Genomic DNA, 27,923 nt, shown 5'->3' with positions numbered 1-27,923 from the left:
CTACATGTGCACACCACCACATCCAGCTAATTTTTATATTTTTAGCAGAGATGGGGTTTTGCCATGTTGGCCAGGTGGTCTCAAACTTCTAGTCTCATGTGATCCGCCTGCCTCGGCATCCCAAAGTGCTGGGATTACAGGCATGAGCCACTTTGCCCAGCCTTAATATACAAATTTTATACATACTTCAAAAAACATATTTAAAATGCATATTAAACACATCTTTTGGACAAACAAAACAGTAAGTGGTACCTCCGACTATAAAATAAAAGAATCTGACAAGTGTGAAGTTAAAGGACATTTTATTTATTGACAGATTAAAAACATGGTGCAAAATGCACCACCGAACCCAATTACAAAGAACAGGTGTTAACACACAATGTTTAAATGCTACACTCATTTTTGGCAAAGTGCTGTATTGTTCAGTCTGTGTACAAAACTGACCATCTATGAACCAATCAGTATAAAAAATTTCTATAAAAACAAAAAAATTTAGACAGTGGCTCAAGAAAACAAGCTGCCATTTATGCATAGATTGATGTACAGTAACCTAACCAAATGTCCCTTTTGAATTTTCAAGTTGATGAAAAAAAAGTGTGTCCAGAAACACATTAAGAAGGCACATGGTACAGTCTACAATACTCTTCAGTCTCCGTAACTCACGCCCTGCCCTTATAAAGAAAATATGTTCACAATTTTACTTGAGAAAAAAACAAAGCCACTTAAAAAAAAATAACACACACAATTACTAAAGTTTAAAATCTCTAGAAGAAAACAACCAAAATACAAGCAAAACCACTCATACACTCCAAGCCTGAAACACACATCTAACCTCCCCAGGTACTGGTTTGGTTTTCAGAGGTCCACCTAGAAAACAAATACTAAAACTTCAGGCAAACAGAGCAAAAATGGACATTTAACAATTACACAATGTTAAAAAATGTCATAAAGAAAATTCTCAATGATATACAAACACTGTCCACTTAAGCTGCCTGCCTTTCAAGAGTAACTTCTCCCATGCAGAGGATACTGTTGCAAATAAAAGACATCCTCATCTGCATGTTTTCCAGTACCTCTTTCTCCACCCTAAACCACTTTAATGGGTGTCAAATTTCAAGTGAAACTGATATATGGCAAGGCTGACACCACTGTATTATGTAGATTTTCTAAATAAAGCATTTTATGTATAATTTTAAGCATTAAAATAAGTAGATAGGGATGCCATTACCAATATATCAGCATGGCTGATGGCAGTGAAACCATCCATGATATAAGCCCAAGTTGCAACAGTTTAACCAGTATTCATAGACCTTATAAAATAAAAAGATCATTTTAAAGTAACATTACAAACATATACTAGTGTCTCCCAGTCAAAGGAGCAGTCTCTCTTAATTGACTCAAAAAATAAAAACTAATACCTGGAAACTCTTAAACTTTTCCCACTAATCTATTTGAATGTAAATATCTATCTTCTAATTGGAGTCCTTCATGTTTTTGTTTCCGACTCAAAGCAAATGAGAATAATGAATACATAAAGATAACATATAATGTATTTCACTGAGGAAGAGAAGGAGCAAGGATTTCAACGAAGACATAATGATTACAAACCAGTGTGCTATACAGATTTGAGAAGCAGAAACAATGCTCAACAGCCCGCTCAAGTTTTAAGTAAACTCTCTTCTCACTCATCAAAGTACTGATACAACAGAGAATGTATGTAAACAGGAACAGTTTGCATGGGGATTAGAAAAATGTACAGGAAATTAACACATTTTTAAAAGCTCCCTGCGATAGGAAGTCAAAAATCCAATCATTTTGCATCTTTCTGCAAAAAATCCCCAGCCAATTGACCATATAAATGCATTGCCAGAGAAGATAAATAATGGATCACTAATTTTCAACTTACAGTGCAGTACACAGTTCAATTAGTTGAGGAAGAAAAATAAACATAAGATGTACATTATAAAATGTTTTATCAACAAAAACAAACTTTGAGAAACATGGTGCAATGTAAAAGCTAAGCAACTCATTCACAAAGCACTGCTTGTGTATACCGCATAGTCCAGACTTTTTCCAAGTAACATTCTATGTTATCAGTTAGAGCTACTAACAGAGGGGTCTTATTTCTCACTGCTTGCATTTTAAAGAAATATGACTAAAGCACATTGTAAACCACTAATATTTACAATAGCAAAAAAAAAAAAGCTCATAATAAAATGCATTTTGGCCATGTTTCAGAGAATACTTAACAATATTATCGTTCTGTGTTGTGGCTGGCCTTGTGTCTTACATACAGGAGATGCCTAACATCTAATTACCAAGAGCTTCAATTGAATTATATAACCATTTTCTTTAATTCTTACATGTGCCAATTTTAGGCAGAAACCACAGCATGATATTCCAGGTGGTGTGGTAATCCCAACCTTGAAAAAAGGCCCAATGAATGTAATTTTTTGTTTTCTGCACACAAAGCATAAAAAACTAGCCCCAGATAAGGCAAACGAAAAGTCAGTAAGGAAATCTGAAAAAAGGCTTTTGCCGTTATATATAAATCTGTTTATGCTGCCAAACAAAATCTCATGGCTGAACTTCTGCAGCTTGTGAGGTACTAACGACTTACATGCAATGTATGAAAGAGAGACACTGTGTATTCAGAGGCTTACAGCCTGAAGACATTAAGCTGGTCTATTTTCAAGTTACCAATGCATGGCCATATAACAAACATTGTACAAAACATACACACCTTCATGGAAACTATACCGTTTCTCCCAACTCTGGTAAACACAAATAGTAAGAAAACAACTTCTAACTCAGTTTGACAAAACTTTACAGACTTGGCCCCTAATTAGAAAACAAATAAATAAAGGGGAAGTCAAAATGGGAGGGGCAATAAGGAGAAAGGGGGGAATCTAGATTCTTGTTCTAAAGAGATATCCTGGCACTTCATCACAGCCAGGAGAAGAACATTCTAAAACCTCCATGTAACTACACATTTGACCTCTTCTACTCCAAACGCTCTAGTCTAGTCAGAAAAGAGCACAGCTCTTCCCTGCAAGTCTCCCAGGGTTCCCTGCATCATGCCACTACAGGGTTATTGAAAAATATAATACTTCACATAAGTATATGCTGCTTTTCTCTTTGAAAACATTTTCTAGACCTGTACTCATTTAATTAGGGTTGCAGAGGAGATGGAAAAACAAGCTGCTTGATGATGAAGGCAACACTTCTGTCAGTAGAATGTGCTTTGGATTGTAAATGGGTTTACTTAACTTCAGAGGAAATCAGTCAGAGTGGATGGCTCAGCAAAACACATCACAACTACGGAAAAAGGAAGTGACTGGCTGGAGGTAAGGAAATAGTTTTCTCTATGTTAACTGGCCTATGTGTGACTCGAACCCTGCACCCTGGCCTCATTAGCACCAACACTGTGAAGAACAGCTGTGGCAGAGAAAGTGCCACGGCCCCACCCTATCACCAGATTCAGTAGAAAGGCCCTTGGAATTTCCTACAAGGTTCAGTTCTGAACAGCCCCACTTCCAATCAGTATAGAACTCTCACAGTGACTCTGTGAGGGAGGTAAATGTCACTGCTCCCCCTGTTGGTGGAAGAAACAGAGGCCAGAGTGGTTAAAGATTTTTGCCTGCAGTTAAAACAAAAAATGAAAAGTCGTTTGGACTGCAGGGAAGAATACCCACAATACAAGGCAATTAAAAAAAAAAGAAAAAGAAAAAAGTTAAGCCAATCTGTCACTTTTCACTCAGATGCCATGAAAGACATCATCACCAGAAATTCCCCCACATCCTTGCTTGCCACTTGGTAGGGCAGGCTTCGTGACAGAGGATTTTTCACTCTGTGTGGAAATATAAAGCCTATCTCTTTTCCTTCGGGCAGAGAAAAATATAAAATCATTCAAGTGCCTACACAAGTACTTCTGAATTTATAACTGACGTGAGGTGAGGAGTGGGCAGAATTGGCAGGAAGGAATCGGAACGACTTAAATACTGGACTAATGGGTTAGTTACAGACATGAATTTTTCCAAATATAATTTCACAGGCCTAATTTAATCCCTCTGCATGAGGCAAGTCTACAACACCTGTAATGTCTGTACCACGTCATGCAGTCACATTGGAATTACTGAATGCGCTCTTCACTAAAGCTTAATGTACCTCAATTCCAAATGAACTGCATGATTAATCTGGAGAAAAACCATACACACAGAAATGTATCAAGTTTTCTTTCAAAAGAAAGTCCAGCCATAATTCCATTATATCCATGGCAACTATCACCTGTTAATGCTCATGTTAGTGTGTAAAAATGTATTCATCATATACAGAGAAATTATCAAGTACTGGTCAATAAAGTGTACAGCTGACCCTGAGAATAAATTTTTGCTTGCTCAAAAGATTAAGTAATACAAAATAAAATGAAAATGAAGATGCCTATTCTTGTACTTGGAAGAAACGTCTTTAAAATGCTGACTAATGTACACTCTAACAGATTTAAAGACACCCCCAAACACCAAACACTGTAATTGTATTGATATGTTTCCAGAAACAATCTGAAAAAGTGTACAAAAAAGTAAATGTTAAAGGCAAGGCATTATGTGATACACAGCATATAAATCTGGTTTTCAAGATAGTGTCTAAATACACTGATACAACTATGTGATTGGTTATCAATTGGTTTTAAAGAGACAACATTTTCATTGTACATATTCACACATCCATACACATATGCACAAACCAAGAGAAACCAACCAGCAAAACGTGAAATTCTTAGTAATTGTACTGACGTGGGCAGGGCTGGTGAACAACCCAGCCATTGTGCTTGACTTGCCGAGAGTGGCAATCCCTGGTAAGATTTTGGCGACGAAGGCTATTTCTATTAAGAGACTGTCTTTCACTATGTTCTTTTATCCACTGGGAAGGACGAAAGCTCTTGGGTTGTTCCAGAAAAGTTGTATGAGCAGCAAGAGCTGCAACATAACAATGAATGTGCTGCCCCATTTCATTTTGAGCTTCCATTCTGAAACAGAAAAAAGTGGGGAATGTATTAAATAACAGAGTATGTTATTAATGAAACTGGAAAAGTTACTTAGCAATTCAATTTGCCGCACTAATTTGTTTATGGCTGAATGAGAGCTTGTGTCTCATGGCTGACAGACAAGTTTATTATTCTGTAACCCCCCCGACTGATAGTGGTGGGAAGCAGAGCCAACTGTTACTAGAAAGATGCCATGTAAGCCCCAGATGGCTCACCAAGTAGACTGTATTCTAAAAACACACTTTACGCTTTGAATTTCATTTGCAGAGCACACACATTTATATAAGCTTGTCTGGGAGGAGAGCTAACATTTATTGAATATCTGCATTTGCCAGTTTTTTGCAAATATATATTTTAATTCTCACCATAATCTTAAAAGGAAAATATTTTAACTCCCAAATTTTACTGATCAGAAAGCAGTGTGCTCACAACACCTTCACAAGACATTTTCTGTCTATTAGCAAAATGTTCTAGGAAACATGCTTTAAATCTTTTAAGTTTTTATTTATCTCACAACAGGGCACATTTTGAGATGGTATTTACATGGCAATATCATAAGACTCTTGAATAACACAATCTCAAAATATGGCTACACACAGTATAATTATGTTTTCCATATAAAAAAGCTAATCAACTAGGATTACTCTAAACGATGTCAACACATAATATGAAGAGCTTTACAATTTTTAAGGATTATTTTACACAGGAAGGGCAGTTACATATTCTGCCTAAAATCACTTGAGGAAAACACTATTATCTTTTACTACATATATACACATATATGTACATATGTATTTTTTTAAGTAGAATTTTAAGAGGCCACATTAAGAAACTAATAGAAAAAAGTTAATATAAAGAAAGTTATTTTTAGGCTGGGCGCTATGGCTCACTCCTGTAATCCCAACACTTTGGGAGGCCAAGGCGGGTGGATCACCTGAGGTCAAGAGTTCAAGGCCAGCCTGGCCAACATGGTGAAACTCCATCTCTACTAAAAATACAAAAATTAGCCAGGTATGGTGGCACACGCCTGTAATCCCAGCTACTTGGGAGGCTGAGACAGAAGAATCACTTGAACCCAGGAGGTGGAGGTTGCAGTGAGCTGAGATCATGCCACCTGCACTCCAGCCTGGGTGACAGAGTGAGACTCCATCTCAAAAAAAAAAAAAGAAAAGAAAAGAAAAGTCATTTTTAAAAGGTCAGCATTTGGTTCCTTCCTCCCTATGCATACATATATCACACAGTCTCAAAGTGAATATACTTACTCTGTGCCCGTGAGTCTTATAAGCAGCTTTTCCTGGCCCTACAAATGTTAAATGGCGAACTATTAAATCACTAGTAAGATTTAAAATGCTATTGTAACTTTACTATTAGGACGTGGTCAACTCTTATTAAAGCTGGTTTACTATGTGCCATTAAAGGCATGTACATGTACTTAAGATTATGACAACATGTAAAACCTTCAAAAACAATTATTTATAAAGACTAAAATGCAATGAAACATATACCCTGAAGCCCACTGTAATTACAAAGCACCTTAATTTTCTGTGCTTTATGGTAATATCCCCAAGGATAGACACAGTGGAAGCAATTTGACTTCTGAAAGACATATGATTTATTTCCTGCTAAAAAAACAGATATTTACTACAAAACTAGCCTAATTTTGGTAACACCTAATTTCAATCTTGATTTAGCAAGACTTCATTATAAGAATTTCAAATCTCAAAATAAGGATGTTAAAAAATTATAGTTACTATTATAAAACTGTAATAATTTACAGGATTTTCCTATGTGCAGAAAGGATTCATATAAAATTTAGTGCATTCTGGCCGGGCACAGTGGCTCATGCCTGTAATCTCAGCACCTCGGGAGACCAAGACGGGTGGATCACTTGAGGTCAGAAGTTTGAGACCAGCCTGGCCAACCCCATCTCTACTAAAAATACAAAAAATTAGCTAGGCATGGTGGTGTGCACCTGTAATCACCATTACTCAGCAGGCTGAGGCAGGAGAATTGCTTGAACTTGGGAGGCGGAGGTTGCAGTGAGCTCAGATCATTCCACTGCAATCCAGCCTGGGTAATAGAGTGAGACTCTGACTTAAAATAAGTAAATAAATAAATATTTAGTGCATTATTTTAATCCTTTATGTATGGAAAAGTACATATTTATTTAACTGTCCTATATGTTATGTCTATCATATATAAATGCAAAAACGAACAAGCTATAAAAACAACATTCTCACTGTACCAAAACTAGAAACATATAACCACCTTGAAAAAGAAAGAAGGAAGAAGGAAAAAAGAAGAAAGAAGAAGAAGATATCTACGGAAACAAAATGGGGGAGATCACTGCCTAAAGAAGTAGTTTATAAAATAGTACATACAGGCCAGGTGCAGTGGCTCATGCCTGTAATCCCAGCACTTTGGGAGGCCAAGGCAGGTGGATCACCTGAGGTCACAGGAGTTAGAGACCAGCCCTGTCAACATGGTAAAACCCTGTCTCTACCAAAAACACAACAATTAGTCAGGCATGGTGGTGCACACCTGCACTCTCAGCTATTCGGGAGGGTGAGGCATGAGAATCTGGGAGGCAGAGGTTGCAGTGAGCTGAGATTGCGGCACTGCACTCCAGTCTGATGACAGAACAACACTCTGTCTCAAAAAAAAAAGTATATATGGCATGATGCCATTTAGGTTATAAGTATGTATATGTACAGGCACAGAAAAAAAACACAATCTGGAAGGATATACTCTAGGATGTTAAAAGTATTCATCTCTGGGTCATGAAAAGGTAATTTCTTGAATTTTTGCATATTTTCTAATTTTTTACATTGCACATATACTGTTTCTGTAAATTCTTTTGCAAAGCTGCTGACCCCCACTAAACACACACACTTTAAACACTGAAAAGTAAACATACAAACTCCAGCCTGGGTGACAGAGCAAAACTCCATCTCAAAAAAAAAAAAAAAAAAAAAGAAAAAAGAAAAAGAAATGAATCCGAAGCAACTCTAAAGCAGTTAAATCAATACCAACTCCAAGAAGTTATATTTTAAATTTTTGTTGGAATGCCTGAAACACCTCTTAATAAACTTGGAGCATGGAATAAAGTGCCAGTTAAAGTAACATTCCCCACCCAAGAACTTACCTAGGATATAGCCTGGCATGATGTAACATATAAGAAAATTGTTTTTCATTTTGGTACAAAGCAAAATGAAATCTGTTTAGCCTCATAAAAGATCATCTACAATATTGAGACTTGAGAGTACAGCAAGCTCTGGTAAAGTTAACAAATTAATGTCCTGCCTAAGATTTGTTTATATCTGGAAAACAGGAAATAGTAGACAGACAGATATAATAGATACAATACTCTTCTTAGTAGAGTCAGAACCTGGGCATGACAGCACTAACAATAGGGATATTCTGAACTGGCCCAAAGATCCACATCCACCTGGACCCTTGGCCTAAGAGAGGGAATGCCAACGCTCCCAAAATACTTTAACAGGAAATATTTCACTAAGGTACAGGATAGAACAGCGGGACTTTCAGCTAATTAACAAGGTGCTGGGCTTTACTTTAGTGGGTGGAAGCAATCTCAGATAGTTCCTGGATATGTTCTCTGGACAAAGATCACATAATGTCTTTAAGTTTGGGAAAACTTAAAAAAACAGAAGGCAGAGATTACAAGAAAGGTGACCAACAATTGCTTGGGGCAACAGACAGATTCATTAATCAAGATAATGACTGACAAATGGGCAAGGATCTATTTCCCAGTCTCTGCTGGGAACCAAAGGCCTCTCCTACACAAGTGGGTAAAATGGGGATGGTGAAGATAAACTCCTGGGTCTCCTTGGTATGGGAGGCTCCATGTGCTGTGGTATCAACAACCATTGGTAAAGCTCTGATTCAAGTTACAATCAGATTAAGAGAACATAAAAATGTAAGGGCTAATAGGATTATGAAAGGTAGGATGTTTAAGTCGGCTTTAAGTAAAGAAGTTATATACTCTTCACCTAATTGTTTTGTGAGAATGGATATGTCTGGCTGGAGACATACTTCCCCTACCTCGTACTGTAAAACAAAAGGCATGTACATCTGCCCTTCAAGACAATATTAATTGGCCATGCTAAATGGGAACCATAACATGGCCCAGGCCCACACTGTACAATAGAAGCTGGAGTGCTGGCAGGGATAAATGATCTGTCTGATAGTCCTATGTGGAATGGAAACTGGCGCGTATGGCAAAAGACTGTGAGCACCTCTCAGTAACAACTACTGAGACTTTGGAGTAAGGAATTTCCACATGAGAGGCATTTACTCCCTTGCTATGGGACACTAATTGAAGCTACCCCTATGATTGAAGGACATAAGATGATCTTGAAACCTGAAATACCCATGCTATCTCTGGGGATGTCAGAGAAACACTATGAGAAGGCAGTGCCCAGAAGAGTTACATAATAAATGGAAATGGCTTCTACAGGATCATGTTATGTAGGGAATGTAAGGAGGACACAACCACGAGCAGGGAGCCTCTTTCCACCTTGGACTGACTCTGGAACTCTGTGAGGAGCTGGATTCCACCGTGCCAATAGCTCTCAACTGAATGACAAAGAGCTTCTTGGTTGTGGATGGAAATTCCAAGGTGAAGAGATAGCATGCTGTTTTGAAGGATGCCACTTTGAGCAAAGAAGGTAAAAACAAATCAGCTCTGTGGGCTGAACTGCAGCTGTTTTCCTAATGGTGATGGAAGCCCCTCTGTTTGGGTTTTTACTGACTCAGGCAGTGGCGAATGGCCGTCCAACATGGCCAGGCAGAATCACAATGAAAACCTGGACTTTTAAAGGGTTGGCTTCCATTGGGAGCACAACCCTATGGAAATTTGAGGGGTACATTAGGATATGCTAATGGCCATCACAAGAACTCCCTTCCAGGTTTGGAAGGTGACTGGGATTGGAAGCAGATATATCCCCATGTACTCCCTAGAGGTGCCCTCCTGGGTTCATGAAATGTGTGGTACGGGCAATACAGAGACAGGCTACATCTAGACATTCCTCTTCTGCCCTCTCAGGCGCAAATGCCAATGGGAACCGTTCTGCCAGTCAGCAAAAGAGATAGACTACTGATGGCAGATTCCCTGGTGGGAAGGCCCTGAGCATAGCAAGTGAGACTGGTGCTGGAGCCCTGGGAGCTACAAATGGGTCTTAAGAAGAATAGACAGTCTCTGGAGTGGGCTTTGCTTACCCAACGGAAGATGCAAATGCTCAGAGTACTATAAAAAGCCCAGAAAAGAAGATACTGCATGGATGTGGATAGTTGACTTTCATTTCTGCAGACCAAAGAACACACTATACAGCCCATAACCCCCAACACCACTTTGGGAGGCAGAGGTGGGTGGATCACTAGAGGTCATGAATTCGAGACCAGCCTGGACAACATGGTGAAACCCCCTCTCTACTAAAAGTACAAAAATTAGCCAGGTGTGGTGGCAGGAGCCTGTAATCCCAGCTACTTGGGAGGCTGAGAAAGGAGAATCACTTGAACCCGGGAGGCAGAGGCTGCAATGAGCCGAGATCCTGCCACTGAATTCCAGCCTGGTTGACAGAGTAAGACTCCATCTCAAAACAAAAACAAAAGCAAAAACAAAACGGGGAGATAAAAGTATGAAAGGGTGGCTTACATTCAATATAAGTGCGACTAAAGGGGTGTCCCCACAAGATTTTCCTATTTTTCTGGTGATCTGAGGAAGAAAGGATGGGGAAAATCCTGGTATAATTTATGCAGTTCTAGCCAAGAGATGAGTATGGTGGTATAATGACTTTTAAGTTTTTCTTTCTTTCCCACAACACCTCATTTTCTTCCCCTACCGTATGCAGGGCTGCAACTACAAGTACTGGAAGTAGGCATGGTTCCTGAGCAAGAAGCTGTAACTATGTTTTTAAACCTTATCTCAAAATTCCTAAGGGCCTTATGGGGGTTGCCTATACCCCATCTTGTAAAACTGGAGTCAACAACAAATGCAGCTATATTGTCTAGGGGTAAAAACAGCCCACTAATTTTGCACCTACGTTATCTTACCCTATCTGAATGGGAGTGGACTGAGAGAGAAGTACTTGCTAGACTAGTATTGCTGCCTGCAATCTAGACCATTACGGTGGCTAAACCTAACGTCCCTTCCAGAGATTGAAAAATTTGGGAATAAACGAAGAGAAAGAGGATAAAGGAATGAATAAATTGGTTATGAACTGGGATCAATTCATTATATTAATACCTTGAAATAGGCTCAGATAAAAAGATAACACTGTCTCTCACCGGGCGTGGTGGTTCACATCTGTAATTGCAGCACTTTGGGAGGCCAAGGCAGGCGGATCACGGTCAGTAGTTCAAGACCGGCCTAACCAAAATGGTGAAACCCCATCTCTACTAAAAAAGACACAAATTAGCTGGGCATGGTGGCGTGTGCCTGTAATCCCAGCTACTTCGGAGGCTGAAGCAGGAGAATTGCTTGAACCTGGGAGGTGGAGGTTGCAGTGAGCTGAGAGTGCGCCAGTTCACTCCAGCCTGGCGAAAGAGTGAGACTCCGTCTCAGAAAAAAAGACGACACTATCTCTAAGCTCAGGTATACTAGATGCCTGAAAGGGCAAAGCTACATGTTTGCCAAGACCATTTCTGCTTTTGGAAACCAACAAGATCAATGAAACTGCAAACCTGAGTGGCCTTGCCCTGGGAGACATGCTCATAGAATACGATGATAGACTGAATAAATTACTGACTGAATGGGATTCTGGTGTTGTGCCAGTATTTTTTGAGTTCCATATCCTTTTGCTGAAAGGAATCCAAGTTTGAAGACTGAGGCTGGACTGTGATATTGTGAAATATATATTTGGTCTTATCTGTTTCCTGGCATACCACTCCTAAAATCCTTGGAATCTCCAATATGCAAAATGTGTGCTAATGAGTTGACTAGTGGTTGGCAGCACCTAGGCAGCTTCAGGATGGGATTTGGTCACTAGAAAGACCAAGGCAGGGTTAGAGTTGTGGCTTTTAGCTCCACCCCTCAAACTCTAGAGAGGGAAGAGGGTCTAAAGGTTAAGTCAATCACCAATGGCCAATGATTTAATCAATTACACCTATGTACTGATGCCTCCATAAGACCCCAAAAGTACTGGGTTCAGGGAGCCTCTGGAGAGCTGAACATGTGGAGGTTCGGGAACCTCCACATGGGTGGGGGTGCACAGAGGGTGTGGAAGCCCCATGCCCTTCCCACATGCCTTGCCCTATGCATCCCTTCATCTGTATCCTTTATAATAAACTGGTAAACATGTTCCCCCAAGTTCTATAAGATGCTCTAGCAAATTAATCAAATCCCAGGAGGGGGTCGTGGGAACCCCAGTTTACAGCCGGTTGGTCAGAGGCACAAGTAAAACCTGGGGCTTGAGATTGGCATCAGAAATGGGAGGCAGTCTTATGGGACTAAGCCTTCAACCTGTGGGATCTGATGCTATCTCCAGGTAGATATTGTCAGAATTGAATTGAATCAGAAGACACTAGAAGGTGTCTACTGCTGGGGGATTGCTTGCTTGGTGTGTGGGAAAAACCCACACATCTGTTGTCAGAAGCACTGGGTGACTGTGCAGTGTGAGTATTGCAGGAAGAAACTGAGTTTGTTATTCTTAAATTAAAAAAGTTTTCAAAGTTACATCATTTGACTTTTTGTACAGATGGGGTTACATCATTGATGTGACCTAGCTAGAAATACTTAGAAGAAAATAAATGTTAAGACCTGATATTCTATTTGAATTTGATACCCTAAATAATCCAGTCTATAAAGTCAGAGTTATATTCTAAGACACTTAGCAGAAATGCCAGTCTTATTTCTAATCAGGAGCAGAATTTCGTAAATGAGAATGCTATTATGTAACTGGGGCCATGCTACACCTAACTTTCTTAAAAAATCTAAAATGAGTAAGTTGTTTTTTTAATTTTTATTTATTTTTTTTGAGACAGTCTCATTCTGTCACCCAGGCTGGAGCGCAATGGCACAATCTTGGCTCACTGCAACCTCTGCCTCCTGGATTCAAGCCATCCTCCCACCTCAGCCTCCTGAGAAGCTGGGATTACAGGCAGGCACCACCACACCCCGCTAATTTTTTGTACAGATAGGGTTTCACCATGTGGCCCAGGCTGGTCTTGAACTCCTGAGCTCAAGTGATCTGCTTGCATTGGCCTCCCAAAGTGCTGGGATTACAGGTGTGGGACACCATGCCTGGTCAATAAGTTATTTTATGGCTCACCTTGTGCATTATGCACATGCTTTCATAAATCTCTAACAAAATTACTTTTGCATCTTCTAGTAACTTAGCTTTGAATTATAGCAGAAATAAAACTCATGCTCAGTGGACTGCCTACAGAGAGTAAAATACTTGTAACATACCTGGGACTACTTGGGTTATGTAATTCATCAGTCCCACAGGTGGCCTCACTGAGACCGGGGCAGGAGTTATGCACAGCATAGACAGACATGCTGGGATGTTCAATGAGAAGGTTTTCCATAGGACTTGTTTCCACCTTGATAGTGGTTAATCCACCTGCAGTAAAACATGGGGGTGGGGTGATAAACCAGCTCTCCTCCATTGGACATGACTCAAACTGGAGGAAGCAGGAATCACTTGTATCAGCCAAGCACTCAAGAGACGCCGGTAAACAGGAAAAGACTGAAGGGTGCTCAGCAGGTGACTCTTCATTGATGTTCTCCTCTTCTTCTTCTTCCTCTTCCGCTGAGAAACCAGTGCAAGTATCTAGATCATAGTCCATATTGCAGTCCATGTGTGTTGTTGAAGAGTCCCACAGGAGGATGATTATCACATTGGGCAGTCATTATAAAGTCACCCATCAGATTCACAGCACAGAAAAAGAAGAGATGATACTATTAGCTGATGCTCACATATCTTCTTTTAGTTCAGAAACAAACCCCTTTATATTCATTTATATGATTATAAAATTACTTCTGAGCACAGAAATTGTGTGTGTGTATCACTACATGGGATGGATTATGTTAGCTTTGCAGGAGTGATTTTAAGATTGTTTCTGTTATGCTGAATAAATAAGTAATGAGCCATATGGGTTACCACTTGTCTAATATAAGGGTTTTCTATTGAAGTGCCCTTGATCTAATAAATCTATAAGAGTTGTAAAACTAAAAAGTCTGATTGATTTCAGTCAATTTCACTGACATCTAGCACAGGTGGTTTCCTGCAATTTTTTAAAGACAAACTCCTGTTTACTTTTAAGGCTTAAAAACCCTCAGTTATTGGTTTTCTTATGCAAAAACAGAGATGCAAGTTTCCACTTTTACTGTGAAGATGAACCACCAAGTATCCAAGTATACATTACCTATGAAGTCAACAAGAATCCATTCATCATCTTCTTTCTCACTGAATTCTGGTTCTTGGTTGGAGGAAGAACTCACTTCACCCACAAACATTTTATTCAGCCTCTGGAACATTGTTAAGGCAAGACTGAGAGTTTGGCTGGATGTCTTTTACAGCCGAGATTTCAAAACCTTGTCTTCAGTTGGCCTGACAGTACCAACAGGAGATTAAAGTGCACAGGATGCTTATTCAACTTAGATGAAAATCAAGAAAAGTCATTATCCCTAAAATGAAACAGAAAGTTATTTCAAATCAGGGTACACATATGTACATACGTGCATACACATATACACATACCCCTAGAAGAAAGTATATGCCTTGGCCTACATTCTACAGCTATTCCCTTGGTGCAGGAGTCAAACACAAGACATGCAACGTAATGTTTTGTAAATACCCTTACTTACTCAAATTCAACCTATAAATATCTTAATATATGAAATAAAAGGAAAGGAGTTGGTTCTTTTTTGTATCTATGCTTTTATAATAAGGGATGAATCTGAGTAATATCCTTCAAACTCTTCTGCAAGCAGATGAGCAAATTCTAGATATTAACAGTCTTGCTATGTGATATTCAACTGCCCAGAAGTCCCAGCAACAGTGCCTGGTGACCCTCCTCTGGCTCATTTTCCCTTCCACTCTGTACTTCTTGTCTATAACTGAAGCATACCTAATACACTTAAAATCTATAAGCCCAGCAAGCATACTTTGAACTTCTAAACTATTCCTACAGCTGGCACAGAGAAATTTATACTGTAGAAAACTGAGCTTGGCCGCACCTAGCACGGGAAATACCCTTTCTGTGTAGCAGCTCAGCAGGTGGGTGCTGGGGTCAGCCACTTGCATTCAAACCTTGGCTGGCTGCTCACTCGCTGTGTGAGTTAGAAAGTTATATGACTACAGTTGGCAACAGCTCCTACCTTAGGGAATACTGGTGTACTGAGATACATATGCCCATCAGGCAGCGAGGTAGAAATGGATGAATAAATCTAGAACTCCTGCCTGCTTCCCTCTACCACTCTTATCCTAGATTAAGCCAAACTGTTGTCTCTCTGGGACTTTGCCAAAACTACCTCCTAGACAGTCTCCCTGATCCTACTCTTGTTAAAGGCAATGGACTTAGCAAAACACTTGGAATAAAGTCTTCAGTCCAGGTCAACTGTTATTCTACATGTATTTACTGAGTATCTGTTATGCATCAGGTGCAGTGCTGGGCAGAAGGCTATGAACAAGGCCCTCCCACAGTTTAACAACCTAGTGTGTGATGAATGCCATGGAAGAAGTACTTGGTGTTCTCTAGGCTACCTGAGTGGACTCCTGCCATAAATGCCTTAACTCTTGAGTGACTGAGATCAGGAATGGAGGAAGGAGGCAAAGGAACACTATGGAAGCCTGCGCATAAGTTGAGAATGTGGCATCTTCCGTACTGCTCAAGGTCCAGAGGGAGGGTCACAAGAGCAGACTGGGGAAGCTGATCAGGAACCAGGTCCTGCATGGCCTAGTAAGCCAGGGAAAGAGGGTGGGAAAAGTCAAAGACCTAGGTTTCTGGCTTGGCCAAAAGAGGGGATTGTGGGACCATTTAGGGAAATAGGAATGAATATTGCAGGAAGTATAGGGTAGGCATTTTGAACATGGTAAATTTGGAGAATATGCAAAACAGTGCAATTGGAGATGTCCAGCATGCAGCGGGATGTAGAGCTTTGAAACTCTGGAGTGTGGTCTCAGCTAGGGGCACAGATTTGGGAGCTGTCAACACAAAGACAATGATAAAAAGCATAGGAATGGATGCGGTGGGTGTGGAAGCTCATGTCTGCAATCCTAGCATTTTGGGAGGCCGAGGCCAGAGGACCGCTTGAGCCTAGGAGTTGGAGACCAGCCTGGGCAACGAAGTGAGAAACTGTTTCTACAAAAAAATTTCAGGCTCCTGACAGTTCACTTTCAAAATAATCTCTAGCTGTAAAAGTCATTGGGATCTGTAGCTAATGAGATTACAGGTTCAGTTCCTTGTGTATAAACTGGACTGCTACAATTGTTTGGCACACTACTACACAAGTAAAACATTTCAAATAAATGACATTAGAACACTTTGTGGTCACAATTCATCTTCTTCAGCCATTAATTATTAAAAATGGGTAAACAGGAAGTATCACTTGCATAACCAGTCTTCCTGAAAACTTCTGGAAAGCAACATGGCCAAATCATGAAGACTAGAGCTGCAGAAGAATTCAAAGTCAGCTTTATGCTCTATGTAAGAGAAACGAGAAGAAAAGTGGGTTCTGTAGTTTGTTGGACCTGCTGTGGTGTGATAGCTGTATCCCAAGATGAGTTATCATAAGGTCTAATGTAAATAAAGATTTTTTGAGGATACATGCTAGGAGAGAAAAGTAAATTTTCAAAATCCTTCCTTTATTTTAAATCATGGAGGCAGACATTGGCCCCACATACAATTCTGTGTTTGCTGAACCAGCGGAGAGAATAAGCCCAATTCTCCAGAGCATGGTGCTGGACTCTAGCCCTGAATCAGCTATAGCCACTGGGAGGGGACAACCACACAGGGGAACCTTTGCTTGTCCTGAGCAAATGCCTTGTCCCCCAGGTCAGACAACTGGCAGCTATAAGGCCGAAAATGCATGGCAAATCTGCTGCGACCATGTGGGAAGAACACAGAATGGAGTTCCTGGGGAGGGCAGAAGGGGCCTGGCCATCTGTAGCAGCAGTTCTGACTGTGGCTCTACCACAGGTGGCTGGAGCTAAACTGGCCCTTCTGAGCTTCCTTCTCACCACTGGGAAAATGGGGAGACTGTGCTGAATCACCTCATCACTCTCTTTCCCCCCAAACTTCTAGCACAAAAAAGTGAGGCTGGTTTAACTAGCAAAGCCAAGTTCCTTTGGCCCTGCTTTTCGCAAGTGTCACAAAGGGCAAGGAGCTATTGGAGAGACCCTCCCTCCATTGCTAAAACTGTCCACTGAGGTAGCCACCAGGCATATTATGCAAATGAACACTTGACATGTGACTAGTATGATCGAGAAACTGCATTTTTCATTTTACTATTTAATCCATTTACTAAGTTTAATCCAGTTAAACGTAAAAGCTGATAATATAGTTGTTTTTTTTTTTTTTTAACTTTCAAGTATGTTTGGAATAGTTAGGGTATGTTAATCCACTTATTCACCTTTACATTTTATGGTATCTAAATATAGATCAAGTACATCATATGAAAACTTTGTATCTGAATTGAGATGTGCTGAATGTGTAAAAAAAAAAAACACACTAGAGTGTATTTCAAAGACTTAGTAGCCCCCAAAATCTAAAAGTTTTTATACTGATTGCATGTTGAAAAAATAATTTTAGTATATTAAATACATTAATAAAAATAAACTTTTTCCTTTTTAAATATGGCTACTAGAAAATTCAAACATACATGTAGCTCACATTATCTATTTCTGTTGAACAGGGCTGTTCTAGAAAAATCTCCCTAAAATCTTAACGGCCTACCCTCCCACTGATGACCCAGAGACTGTCCCTGCCCAGTCACTGCTACTGTTGACCTTGGCTCCTGCCCAGGGATGGAGGCTCTTGATGGGGCTGGTTCTATGCGGAGGTAAATGAAAAAGCAGAGCTTTAGACTCCTCTCCTCCCCAGATCACTAATATTCACAACACTAGGGCAATGATATAATGAAAGTTAAAATGCCAGAGAAAGCATGTGTCCTAAGAGGACAAATTTACAATACAGTTCTGGAATTCAGCAAAGAGGTAAAGCAAAGGTTAGGTGGAGTAGCACTGTTGTTCTCTGAGGCACCTGCAAGCTTTCAGCTTTAATCAGCCTCAGCCAAGCAGTTTCCCCAAAAGAGAAAAGAAACCCCCAACAGAGAAAAGAAACAGTGTCTCGGTGCTATCATTTCAAGAAGGCAGCTTTGTCCCTGTTCTGCTTGGCTCAAAAGACCTCCATCCCTTCCTTTGAAAAATAATGTCTTTTTAATTATAAAATGAACAAAGCCACATTACACAAAGTTTAGAAAATAAGAAAAATAAGTATTATTCCATTGCCTTGTTCCCATCACTTAATATATTGGTGCTTTTTTTTTCTGATTTTTTATTCTACACATAGTGTTTCTTTTTACCATAGTTGTAGTCTTGTGAATGCACTGTTTTGTATCTCATATCTCACTGTTACTTAACGTTTTATCATCAATGTTTTTCCTATTTTACATGAGCAGAGATGTTTGTAGGCAGAGAAAGGTGGCTGACTGAGTCTAATACACATGGGGAAGAACGTTCTAGTTCGACTACTTAGAAAAGGAAATTGTTAATTTGAAAGATCTTGTTAGCATTACTTATTTTCTCACTTTTAAGATAGGTAGCCCACCAAGAGGCAGTATGTTGTGGTACCTAAATAAAGCCTGGCTCTGAGGCTGGGCACAGTGGCTCATGTCTATAATCCCAGCGCTTTGGGATGCCAAGGCAGGAGGATCACTTTAAGCCAAGAGTTCAAAACCAGCCTGGGCAACAAAGAAAGGCCCCATCTCTACAAAAAATAAATTAGCTGGGTGTGGTGGTGTGTGCATGTGGTTCCAGCTATCTGGTAGGCTGAAGTAGGAAGATCGCTTGAGCCCATGAGTTTCAAGCTGCAGTGAGCTGTGATCCCACCACCACACTCCAGCCCAGTTGACAGAGTAAGACTCGGTCTCCCCCCACCCAAAAAAAAAGACAAACCCTGGAGTTAGCCTGCTCCGTTTGAAATCTTGGCTCTGCTACTTGCAACCTATGTGAATTCAGGATATTTACTAACATCTTGGGGTCTCTGTTTTCTCATCCTTAACAAGGGAATGACAGTTATAATACTCAGCACATGTGTAAGTATTAAGTGTATACTACTTAGAATAGCAAACCTGAGTAAATATTAACTACAAGCTCATTCAAAGCCAGTTGTGAGACTGTGAACAAGTCATTTAGCATCACAGCATTTGAGTTTATCCATAAAACGTCTACTTAATAATTAGAGCTACAATTCACAGAATGCTTGTTGTATGTAACAGGGCCTTATTTGTCCCATTTTACTGATGAGGAAACCAAGCCTCAGAAATTAAGTAACTTGTTCAAAAATGTCAGAGTTGGTTGGGGTGGAGTCAGCATTAGGACAAAAATCCATCTGATTCCAATTCCTTGTTTTCCCTACACACGGTCTTTTAGGCTCCCAGCTTCAGAGACCTGGTGTCTCTCAACTTCAGAAAACAGCCCTTTTCAGTTAGTTCAGGCTGCCAGCAGGCGGCTCCAAAAATCATTTTAAAAAAAGAAGCCTGCAACTTTGATGATCTAACTTCTAAATTTGTGTACAGTTGTGGCTTATTCACAGTTTCAGGAAATCAGGTGGCTAAATGTACCGTCATTGAAAAGCAGCCTCAGAATTATCCTTCTCTTTTTATCCCACCCTCTTCCATTACTTAAAAAAAAAAAAAGCAGATTCTAGTAATTTAAAACGGATTTTGAACTGCAGAAAAAACCAAGCCAAGAAAGCTGTCTTTGCTTGTTCCACTTATATGAAGACTGTTCAACTAGTATGCAAGGGAAGCTATTCCCCCAGGGACCCACCCTTGCCTGCCCTGAAGGCTGAAAGAGTGGACAAAGACAAGAGTAAGTGGTAATTCACAGCTGATAATCTTGAATTTTGAAAGCAGGGCCATTCCCAAGAGACATAGCAGGAAGCAATGGCAGAAAAGAACAAAAGATAGGATGAGAAAACTAGACCTTGTTCACAGAAATTGGTAAGGTCCTGGTTCCAGGCAGGAGCCTTTTAAAATTATGCTGCCAGTTCATTATTATATTGATTGCGACTTAAAAGCTTCCCAGTGCTTTCCACATCTGCAAATGAAAATGTATTTCAATTACCACGCTGGTGATTTCAGGATCTTCAGGGAACTCATTATGACCTCTGTTCAATGACCTCAAGGGTCAGTTTTCCCCCTTTTCCCAAAACTATTGTGCATTGAGAAAAGGTTCTTTTAGCCAGGGGATGCCCCAGTCCTTGGGAGTCACAGATGTAAAGAAGCTCTTCCTTAATCCACTCCGAATTGGAATTAACTACTGAACAGATATGATCAGGAAATACAAGCAAAACAAAGGCTGTCCCGGTAAAATTCGGCTGCCACTTTAAAATACAAACATCGTTTCCTTTTAACAGGCTGTGTGGCCTTAAGCAACTTACTTAACCTTTCTGTGCCACGGGTTTCCTACGTGTAAGATAACCGGGCCTGTTTCACAGGGTTATGAGAATCAACTGGGGCTATAAAGCAAAGTCCGCAGCATAGTATATGGCACATACTCAGCACTCAGCAAGCGTGAGCGATCCAAAGGATCTCAATGTTAACAGGCAAAGAAAGCGCTCTTTCCACAGGTGCAACGCCAAGTAGCCAAGAGTAAGATCAAGCTGGGTCAAGGGACAAGCCGCGGGGGCCGGTGGCCGGGTCACCGAGCGGGTTCCCCGTAGGCGCAGGGCCTCCGGAGTTGGTGGGCAGGCGCGGGGGACGGGATCGCAGGGCCACAAGCCCAAGTGCCGCTGTCTCGGGAGACGCGTCCCGACTGCGGCCGCCGGAGCCCCGATGCCGAGTCCGGAGCTGGCGGCCCATCCAACGGCCGAGCGCAGGCGGAGGAGGAGGAGTGGAGGGAGGAGGAGGAGGAGGAGTTAGAGGAGGTCCCGCCGCGGCCAAGGAAAGGAGGCAGAGACCAAACACTCAACCGCCGCCCAGCGCCGGGGCCCGGCTGGGCCCTTGTCAGGGTCGCCGCCGCCTCCGTCAGCCTCCGTCCGCGCCCTGGGCCCCGGGGGCCGCCGCCGACCGACCGACGGGGTGGGCAGCCGCGCCCGGCGGCGGCGAGGGGAGGCAGCGAGGGGCTCGGAGAACGCGCAACCGGCGCCCCGAGGGCAGCGCTCCCGGCCGGTCCCACCGGGCTCTGGAGCGGGCAGCGCCGCCGCCCCAGTCGGCAGCGAGGCGGCCCTAGACGCCCGCCCGCCCCCCGGCACTTACTGGGCCCGGGCCGCGCGGGGCTGCGTGGGGAAGGAGGCGGCCGCCGGCTCGGCGGGAAAGGACGCGGGCGGCGCGGGGCTGCTGAGGTAGCTGCAGCGGGGTCGGGCTGCGCTGCGTCTCCCTCAGGTCCCCGGACGGCGCGCGCGGGGCCGGCTCCAGCCCTCGGGTCGCTGCGCCCAGACCGGCCAGTCCAGGTCCTTTTGTTGTTGTGCAGCGCTCGCAACAGCTGATCGGCCGCTCCGCCCGCCGTCGGGCCCCGCCGCCCCGCCCCGAGCCGTGCCGCGCCAGGCCGGGCCCCACCAATCGGCGGCGCGGGGGCCCCGGGGCCGCCCTGCGAGAGGTTGTCACCAACGCACGTGACCTGGCGCCCGGCCCGCGACGAGCTCCGCTCCGAAACAAGCCCGGGCAACAAAACCCGGGAGCCCAGCGCGGAGGCCGGGGCGAGCGGAAGGGTGGGAGAGAGGGGCTAGGCCGGGGAGGGGAGCGCCGGGGCCGGGGCCGGCTTCCCGGCAGCGGGCGGGAGCGGGGCGCGGAGGAGGTTCTGCCCCGCGACGTAAGGGCAGAGGGGGAGCTCGCCCTCAGCGACCCCTCTGGCCGAGTGAGAGGTCCTTTTGGGGCACGAAGGACGCGGAACGTTTTTTCCTGTGAGAGGAACGTTAAGGACCCTGGGAGGGCTGGGGCTAACGCCTGCGAGAGCCCCACCTGGCCAGCTTGTGGGTAGACGTGTAGCCGGGGTGCCAGGGGCTTGGGGGTGCGCCGCTGCTGAGCCCAGTTAGAGGAGCGGAGACCACTGAGTCACCGAGCCGGGGCCCACCTGCTGTAGAAACCGCCACTGAGACCCGGCCGGGCCTGCTGTAGGTTCTGGATGCCGCCTGCCTATGGGCGAGGCAGAAGGGACTGCGAGACCAGGCCTGAAGGCAGAGAAGTCAGCCGGCTTGGGGGCCTCTGCTCCAGCGGACAACACGAGCACCCTGTGGGAGCGGCCACTTCCCCAGGCAGGCGCTGCAGCCCAGCTCTCATAGTAACCCAGGGAACTTAGCGCTCTGTTCCGTTTGCATACCTGCAAATAAAGTGTGGGCATTCATGCCTGGCCTGCCAACTCTCCAGGTTATTTATAGTGACAAGAGAGTGAGACAGTGGGCTTGAAAGTGTTTTCCAAACCAAGGCTCTGTCCACATATAGGTGGATTAACTGGCAAAGGCAGGTGAGTCACGTTGATGCCTGTCAGCTCTCATGTGGATCCTGTTTGGACTGCGATGTAGTTCTCTGAGCCGGGGTGAACTGTATAGCAAGCCTCGAGGAAAGCCTATCATGCATTACAGTATCTGAAAGACACTCACATTGTGACCTTCAAAGGAATCCTGTAGTCAGTCCATTTCCAACAATACTGGTTTTAAAGGATGTAAATTGCAGTGCAGGGAATTCTCAGACACCAAGGAGTAATGATCAAAATATGGTGGTCAGTGGACCTTATCTTGGAAGAAAGAACTAAAATTGTGATCTAGATAGTCTCACAGAATTGAACATGCTTTGGATTTTAGGTTTTTGCAAATCAGGCTCGTAATATTTTCTCCCAAATACTATGGTAGGAGCCCCGTGATCTCTTGTTTCTCTCTAGGAATCCATCTAAGATGCCATCTCCACATTGAGAACCAAAGTATGATGACAATTACAAGGAGCTAATTTTTAAAAACTAAAAAAGGCCTACCTTTTTCTTTTCTTTTTTTTTTTTGAGACGGGGTTTCACTGTTGTTGCCCAGACTGGAGTGCAATGGCACGATCTCGGCTCACCGCAACCTCCGCCTCCTGGGTTCAAGCAATTCTCCTGCCTCAGCCTCCCGAGTAGCTGGGACTACAGGCACGCACCATCATGCCCAGCTAATTTTTGTATTTTTAGTAGAGACGAGGTTTCACCTTGTTGACCAGGATGGTCTCGATCTCTTGACCTCGTGATCCACCCGCCTCGGCCTCCCAAAGTGCTAGGATTATAGGCATGAGCCACCGCGCCCGGCCAGGCCTACCTTTTTCTAGTTTGAGAAGGCTTAGCACGGTTAAAGCAACATGTGAAATCATATGATCTTGTTATGATAGGAAAAAACCAATATGAAGTAGATCATTTTTCCACAGATGACCACAACAGTATTCCCTTCATCATGAAGGTCTATTTTTTCTTCCCTTTGAATCTGGGCTGGCCCTGTGATTGCTTTGACCAACAGAATGTGGCAGAAAGAATGTTCTGGGACTTCCAGGCCTCGGCAGTAAGCAAACCCGAGAGCTTCTGCTTTGTACTTTGGAAAATGCCAGCCACCCATACGGAGAGACCACCCTGCTGTGAGGAAGACCACGCTACCCACAAGGAGAGGCCATGTGAAAAGACAGAGATGCCAGGCCAGCTCTAGCTCTTCAGCTCATCCCAGCTGAGCTACCAGACACATGAGTGAAAAAGCCCTTAGGAAGTTCCAGCTCCAGCAGACACCATATGGAACAGTTAAACCATCCCCACAGAGTCCTGCCAAAATGACAGCATTGTGAACAAATAAATGATTGTTTTAAGGCACTAAATGTTGGGGTTTAAAGCAGCAATAGATAACCAAAACACAGAGCTAACAAAAATGCCTGCCACAGATCAATGTCTCTAAACTCCACCAAGTAGAGTGTTTGTGATGAAAACATCTTAACTCAGGAGTCGCTTGCTTTCTGTTTGTGGTTCATTTATGATCTTCCCACCTGGTGCTTGTTTATCCCAGTGGCAAGGAAGGAGTGACTGGGGGCAGCACAGGCAAGTCTGGAGGGAGGAGTACTTTACCACTGACATTATTTGGAATAATAAAAAGCAAACTGACTTTTAGTCAATTTTATTTTAAAATTCTTTGCAGACACACAAATTTACTGTGTACTGCCTGTACCTGGAGTGGATCATTCCCATTGCCTCCCTCCCTGGTATGCTACTAGTTTACATTAAGTGCTTGCAGTGAAACTTAGGAGTAATGTCATCTCCACAGCATAGAGCTGTCTGAACACAACCAAACTGTCAAATCACACAAATGCAAGCCAGCTTTTCATCTGTTCACTGACAAAGGCCCAGCCAGGTTCCCTGCCTGGGCAGATCCAGTGAATCCAACCATCCTTTAATTCACAGAATAATTCTTAGCATGTTGCTATAGTACCCACTTCCAGGCTGACCCCTTGCTGTGGGGGTGACCCTTTCCCCATCTGTCAAGAGTCCTCCTGTCTGTTTTCCGTGGAGCTCAATACACTCCCTTATCTACCCTAACAAAAGGGATTCAACCTCAAGTTTTGTTTTGAAGGCTCACAATATAGGACCACATTCACACCAACAACCAGATACAATGCAACTAATGCCTCTGCCTCCTGCTTACAAAAGCAGACTGTGGCCATCACCCTGCCGGTTACATCGAGGCTGCTAAAGAATGTTGTTTCCTACCAACCCATAGGATGGCTACTCCGGGCAGCCTCAGAACACAAAGCAACAAGTTCAGTCTGTAATGAGGAGAATCCCAAAGTGAAGTCCACTTAGGTCATTTTCTATCTACCCATCAACAGGATTGGCTGGGCTCCTACCATGGACACGACATGCTGCCAAATGTCTGGGAAAGACAAGAATTTTTGTGAATTGCATTTTAGATAAACAATCAGTTAGCATTCCAATGACATCCATTGTCTTTAAGAGAAGGAAAGAAAGGGTCTGTCTGGGTCTCCAGAAAGCCTGGAACAGAAAGAAGCAAGAAATTCTGCGATCTCTGCTTTCTGAAATAAAAACAAAACAGACATCTAACTGGGCTGCCAGTTACCATCTCAGGAAGGAGTCAAGAATTATAGCTTTTCAAGACCCTGCAAACTTTGTGACTTTTTTATGTTTGTCTGTTTGTGTAACCCTATTTCCACATGGTGATTAAAATAAAAAACTTAAAATAAAAAGGATCTGTGTGCTGGCTGAGGCAGCAGAAAGGAGAAAGTAGGCGGGCACACATCATTCAGTCACCAGTGCTAGGGAGGAGTCCCCAAGAGCTGGGGTAGCCTGCTCTGGATTGTGGCTGACTGACGATTGCTCCAGGCCTAGAGGATTTTCTCCAGTTTCTGGAAAGTCCTAACTTTCAAGGCTTCTTAGTTTCTGGGTGAATGTACAGATAAGAACCCAATTATTGAGATTAAAACTTAGAGCAGTGTCTGGGCACAGTAGCTCATACCTGTAATCCCAGCACTTTGGGAGGCCAAGGCAGGCAGATAACCTGAGATCAGGAGTTCAAGACCAGCCTGACCAACATGGAGAAACCCTGTCTCTACTAAAAATACAAAATTAGCCAAGTGTGGTAGTGCATGCCTGTAATCCCAGCTACTCAGGAGGCTGAGGCACGAGAATCATTTGAACCCAGAAGGTGGAGGTTGCGGTGAGCTGAGATTGTGCCACTGCACTCCAGCATGGGCAACAAGAACGAAATTCTGTCTAAAAAAAAAAAACAAAACTTAGAACAGAAAGCAAGGTCATCCCTTAATGGATATGGCCTAGAGATGTGATACAGAAGGGCCCTTCATACACCACCCCAGCTCCAAGGAGCCCTGAAGCTTGAAGAGGCGCATTGTGTGGGGCAGACGTGACTCGGTCTTGGGCGGTTGTCGGAGGTTAGCTGAAGTGTGTGAGCAAAGGTCTTTTAAAACTCCTGCTGCCAAAGCGACTTTTTCACTCACACTGCTACTTCTGGGCACTGCCCAACAATCCACATGTGCCAGAGACAACCCGACGTGGGTCTGTAACCGTGAATTGCTTTGTTATGATGACAGCCTGAGTACAAGTTCCTTTCTGCCCTTTTCAAAAGGATGCAGACAATATGGTTACTACTTACATAAGCCACACACTGTCTAAGTAATCTACCTATTTAAGGAAAACTTGTTCCTTGGATTATTATTATTATTTTTTTTGCATGAATGAACTACCTTAAATATACATTTTATTTTGCAAGATGAATTTTTGCTTTTTTTTTTTTTTTTTTAAAGATGCAGTCTCCTTCTAGGCTGGAGTGCAGTGGCGCCATCTCAGCTCATTGCAACTTCCACCTCCGGGGTTCAAGCTATTCTTCTGCCTCAGCCTCCTGAGTAGGAGGATTACAGGCACCTGCCACCATGCCCGGCTAATTTTTTGTATTTTTAGTGGGGACAGCGTTTCATCATGTTGGCCAGGCTGGTCTCAAACTCCTGACCTCAGTGATCCACCTGCCTCGGCCTCCCAAAGTGCTGGGATTACAGGCGTGAGCCACTGCACCCAGCTAAATTTGTGCTTTTAAATGTCCAGGTTTTTCATAGCTTTGGCAAAACCAGGCCTATAGATTTTGATCACCAGAGGCAAGGTTTTTGATTTCTATTCTTTTGGGGCCTCTTTTCTTGCTTTACTTCTCCTTGATGGAGTAGGCATTTATTTCTCTTTGCAGCTCAGACAGAGGGAGGACATGAGTAGTTAGTCTCATAAAGTTTGAACATCCTCCACTCATTCATTCAGATTAGATTGTGTCCTGTGTGCCTCTTCTGTTCACAGCCTGCATGCATTTATTCAACAATTATTTAATGAGCACTTACTCTGTGCCAGGCACCAAGGATACAGCAGTGAACAAAATAGGTGAAGTCTTAGCCCTCAAGAACCTTCCATCTAGTAAGTAAATACATAATTTACTGGGTGCTGTGAAGAAAGATAAGCTGGGTAAAGGGTTACAGAGAAGTTGGTGGGGAAGTAGTATGGTCAGGAGGGCCTCTCTGAGGAGATGGCATTTGAGCATTGAGAACAAAGGGGAATAGGGCAAGAGTTGTCCAGGAGCAGAAAGAACAAGTGCAAAGGCCCGAGGTAGAAGAGTCCTTGCTGTGCTTAAGAGCAGCACTGTGCTCAGGCTACGCAGTGTAACTGAGAATTTGGCATGACCTGGTATCTCATGGTTACCTGACTGGACCCATAGGCCTGCAAGCTGAAGAGCCGCAGAACTTTGAATTCCTTTGCTGTCTTCTGGGTTTTTGCAACACTTCCAGGAAGACCCACAGATCTCTGAGAAGTCACTTTTTGTGTTTATCATTATAATGTGGAACTAAGTCGTAGAGCCCTGAGAACAGGTTTCACAGAATGGGCCTCAGGTAGTCAATTCTGTTGCATGCTGGAGATAAATACACTCTGAGCAGTCCGGTAAGGAAGGAAGGAACAGATAATTATGGAGTTCCTGCTCTGAAATGGGGACAGTTACTTATCTTCTAAGTGCCTCAGTTTCCTCCCCTGTAAAAGAGGGACAATAATACCGGCCCAGAGAGACAATAAAGGCAGAACGGTGTCTGGCACACGTAGGTCTTCAATAAGCATGTTTTCTTACCAGCACGTAGACCCTTCTTGTCTTAGTTCATTTTGTGTTGCTGTAACAGAATACCTGAGACTGGGTAATTTAT

At 43.0% G+C, this 27,923-nt stretch overlaps 1 protein-coding gene across 4 annotated transcripts; it reads right to left on the bottom strand.

The window, feature by feature from the left end:
• Window positions 1–285: 285 nt before the first annotated feature.
• TP53INP1 (tumor protein p53 inducible nuclear protein 1) lies at window positions 286–21,745 on the bottom strand. 4 transcript variants are annotated; one of them, XM_032248789.1, is made up of 5 exons: window positions 21,489–21,745; window positions 14,432–14,693; window positions 13,473–13,836; window positions 6,307–6,344; window positions 286–5,026 (listed from the first exon to the last, which is right to left on the bottom strand). In XM_032248789.1, the coding sequence occupies exons 2-4, from the start codon at window positions 14,541–14,543 to the stop codon at window positions 6,323–6,325; spliced, it is 498 nt and encodes a 165-aa protein (XP_032104680.1). In that variant the 5' UTR covers window positions 14,544–14,693; window positions 21,489–21,745; the 3' UTR covers window positions 286–5,026; window positions 6,307–6,322. The 4 variants fall into 4 exon arrangements, with proteins under 4 accessions (XP_032104680.1, XP_032104652.1, XP_032104662.1 ...); XM_032248761.1 differs by lacking the exon at window positions 6,307–6,344; XM_032248771.1 differs by lacking the exons at window positions 6,307–6,344; window positions 21,489–21,745 and adding an exon at window positions 19,851–21,204.
• Window positions 21,746–27,923: the final 6,178 nt, after the last annotated feature.

This window comes from Sapajus apella, unplaced genomic scaffold (genome assembly GCF_009761245.1).
Source record: "Sapajus apella isolate SASKATOON/1434 unplaced genomic scaffold, GSC_monkey_1.0 scaffold3, whole genome shotgun sequence".
Classification (NCBI taxonomy): domain Eukaryota; kingdom Metazoa; phylum Chordata; class Mammalia; order Primates; family Cebidae; genus Sapajus; species Sapajus apella.
The sequence above is the reverse complement of the archived record's forward strand: the minus strand, read 5'-3'. Positions and strand labels throughout refer to the sequence as shown.

Bases quoted from the DNA above. Each gene is read 5' to 3' on its own strand.
- TP53INP1 (XM_032248761.1), bottom strand. From the start codon at position 14,543: ATGTTCCAGAGGCTGAATAAAATGTTTGTGGGTGAAGTGAGTTCTTCC. The intron at 13,837-14,431 runs GTAATGTATACT...ACTATGATCTAG, and splicing joins GATTCTTGTTGACTTCATAG to ATACTTGCACTGGTTTCTCA. The intron at 5,027-13,472 runs GTATGTTACAAG...TTTCTGTTTCAG, and splicing joins CATAACCCAAGTAGTCCCAG to AATGGAAGCTCAAAATGAAA.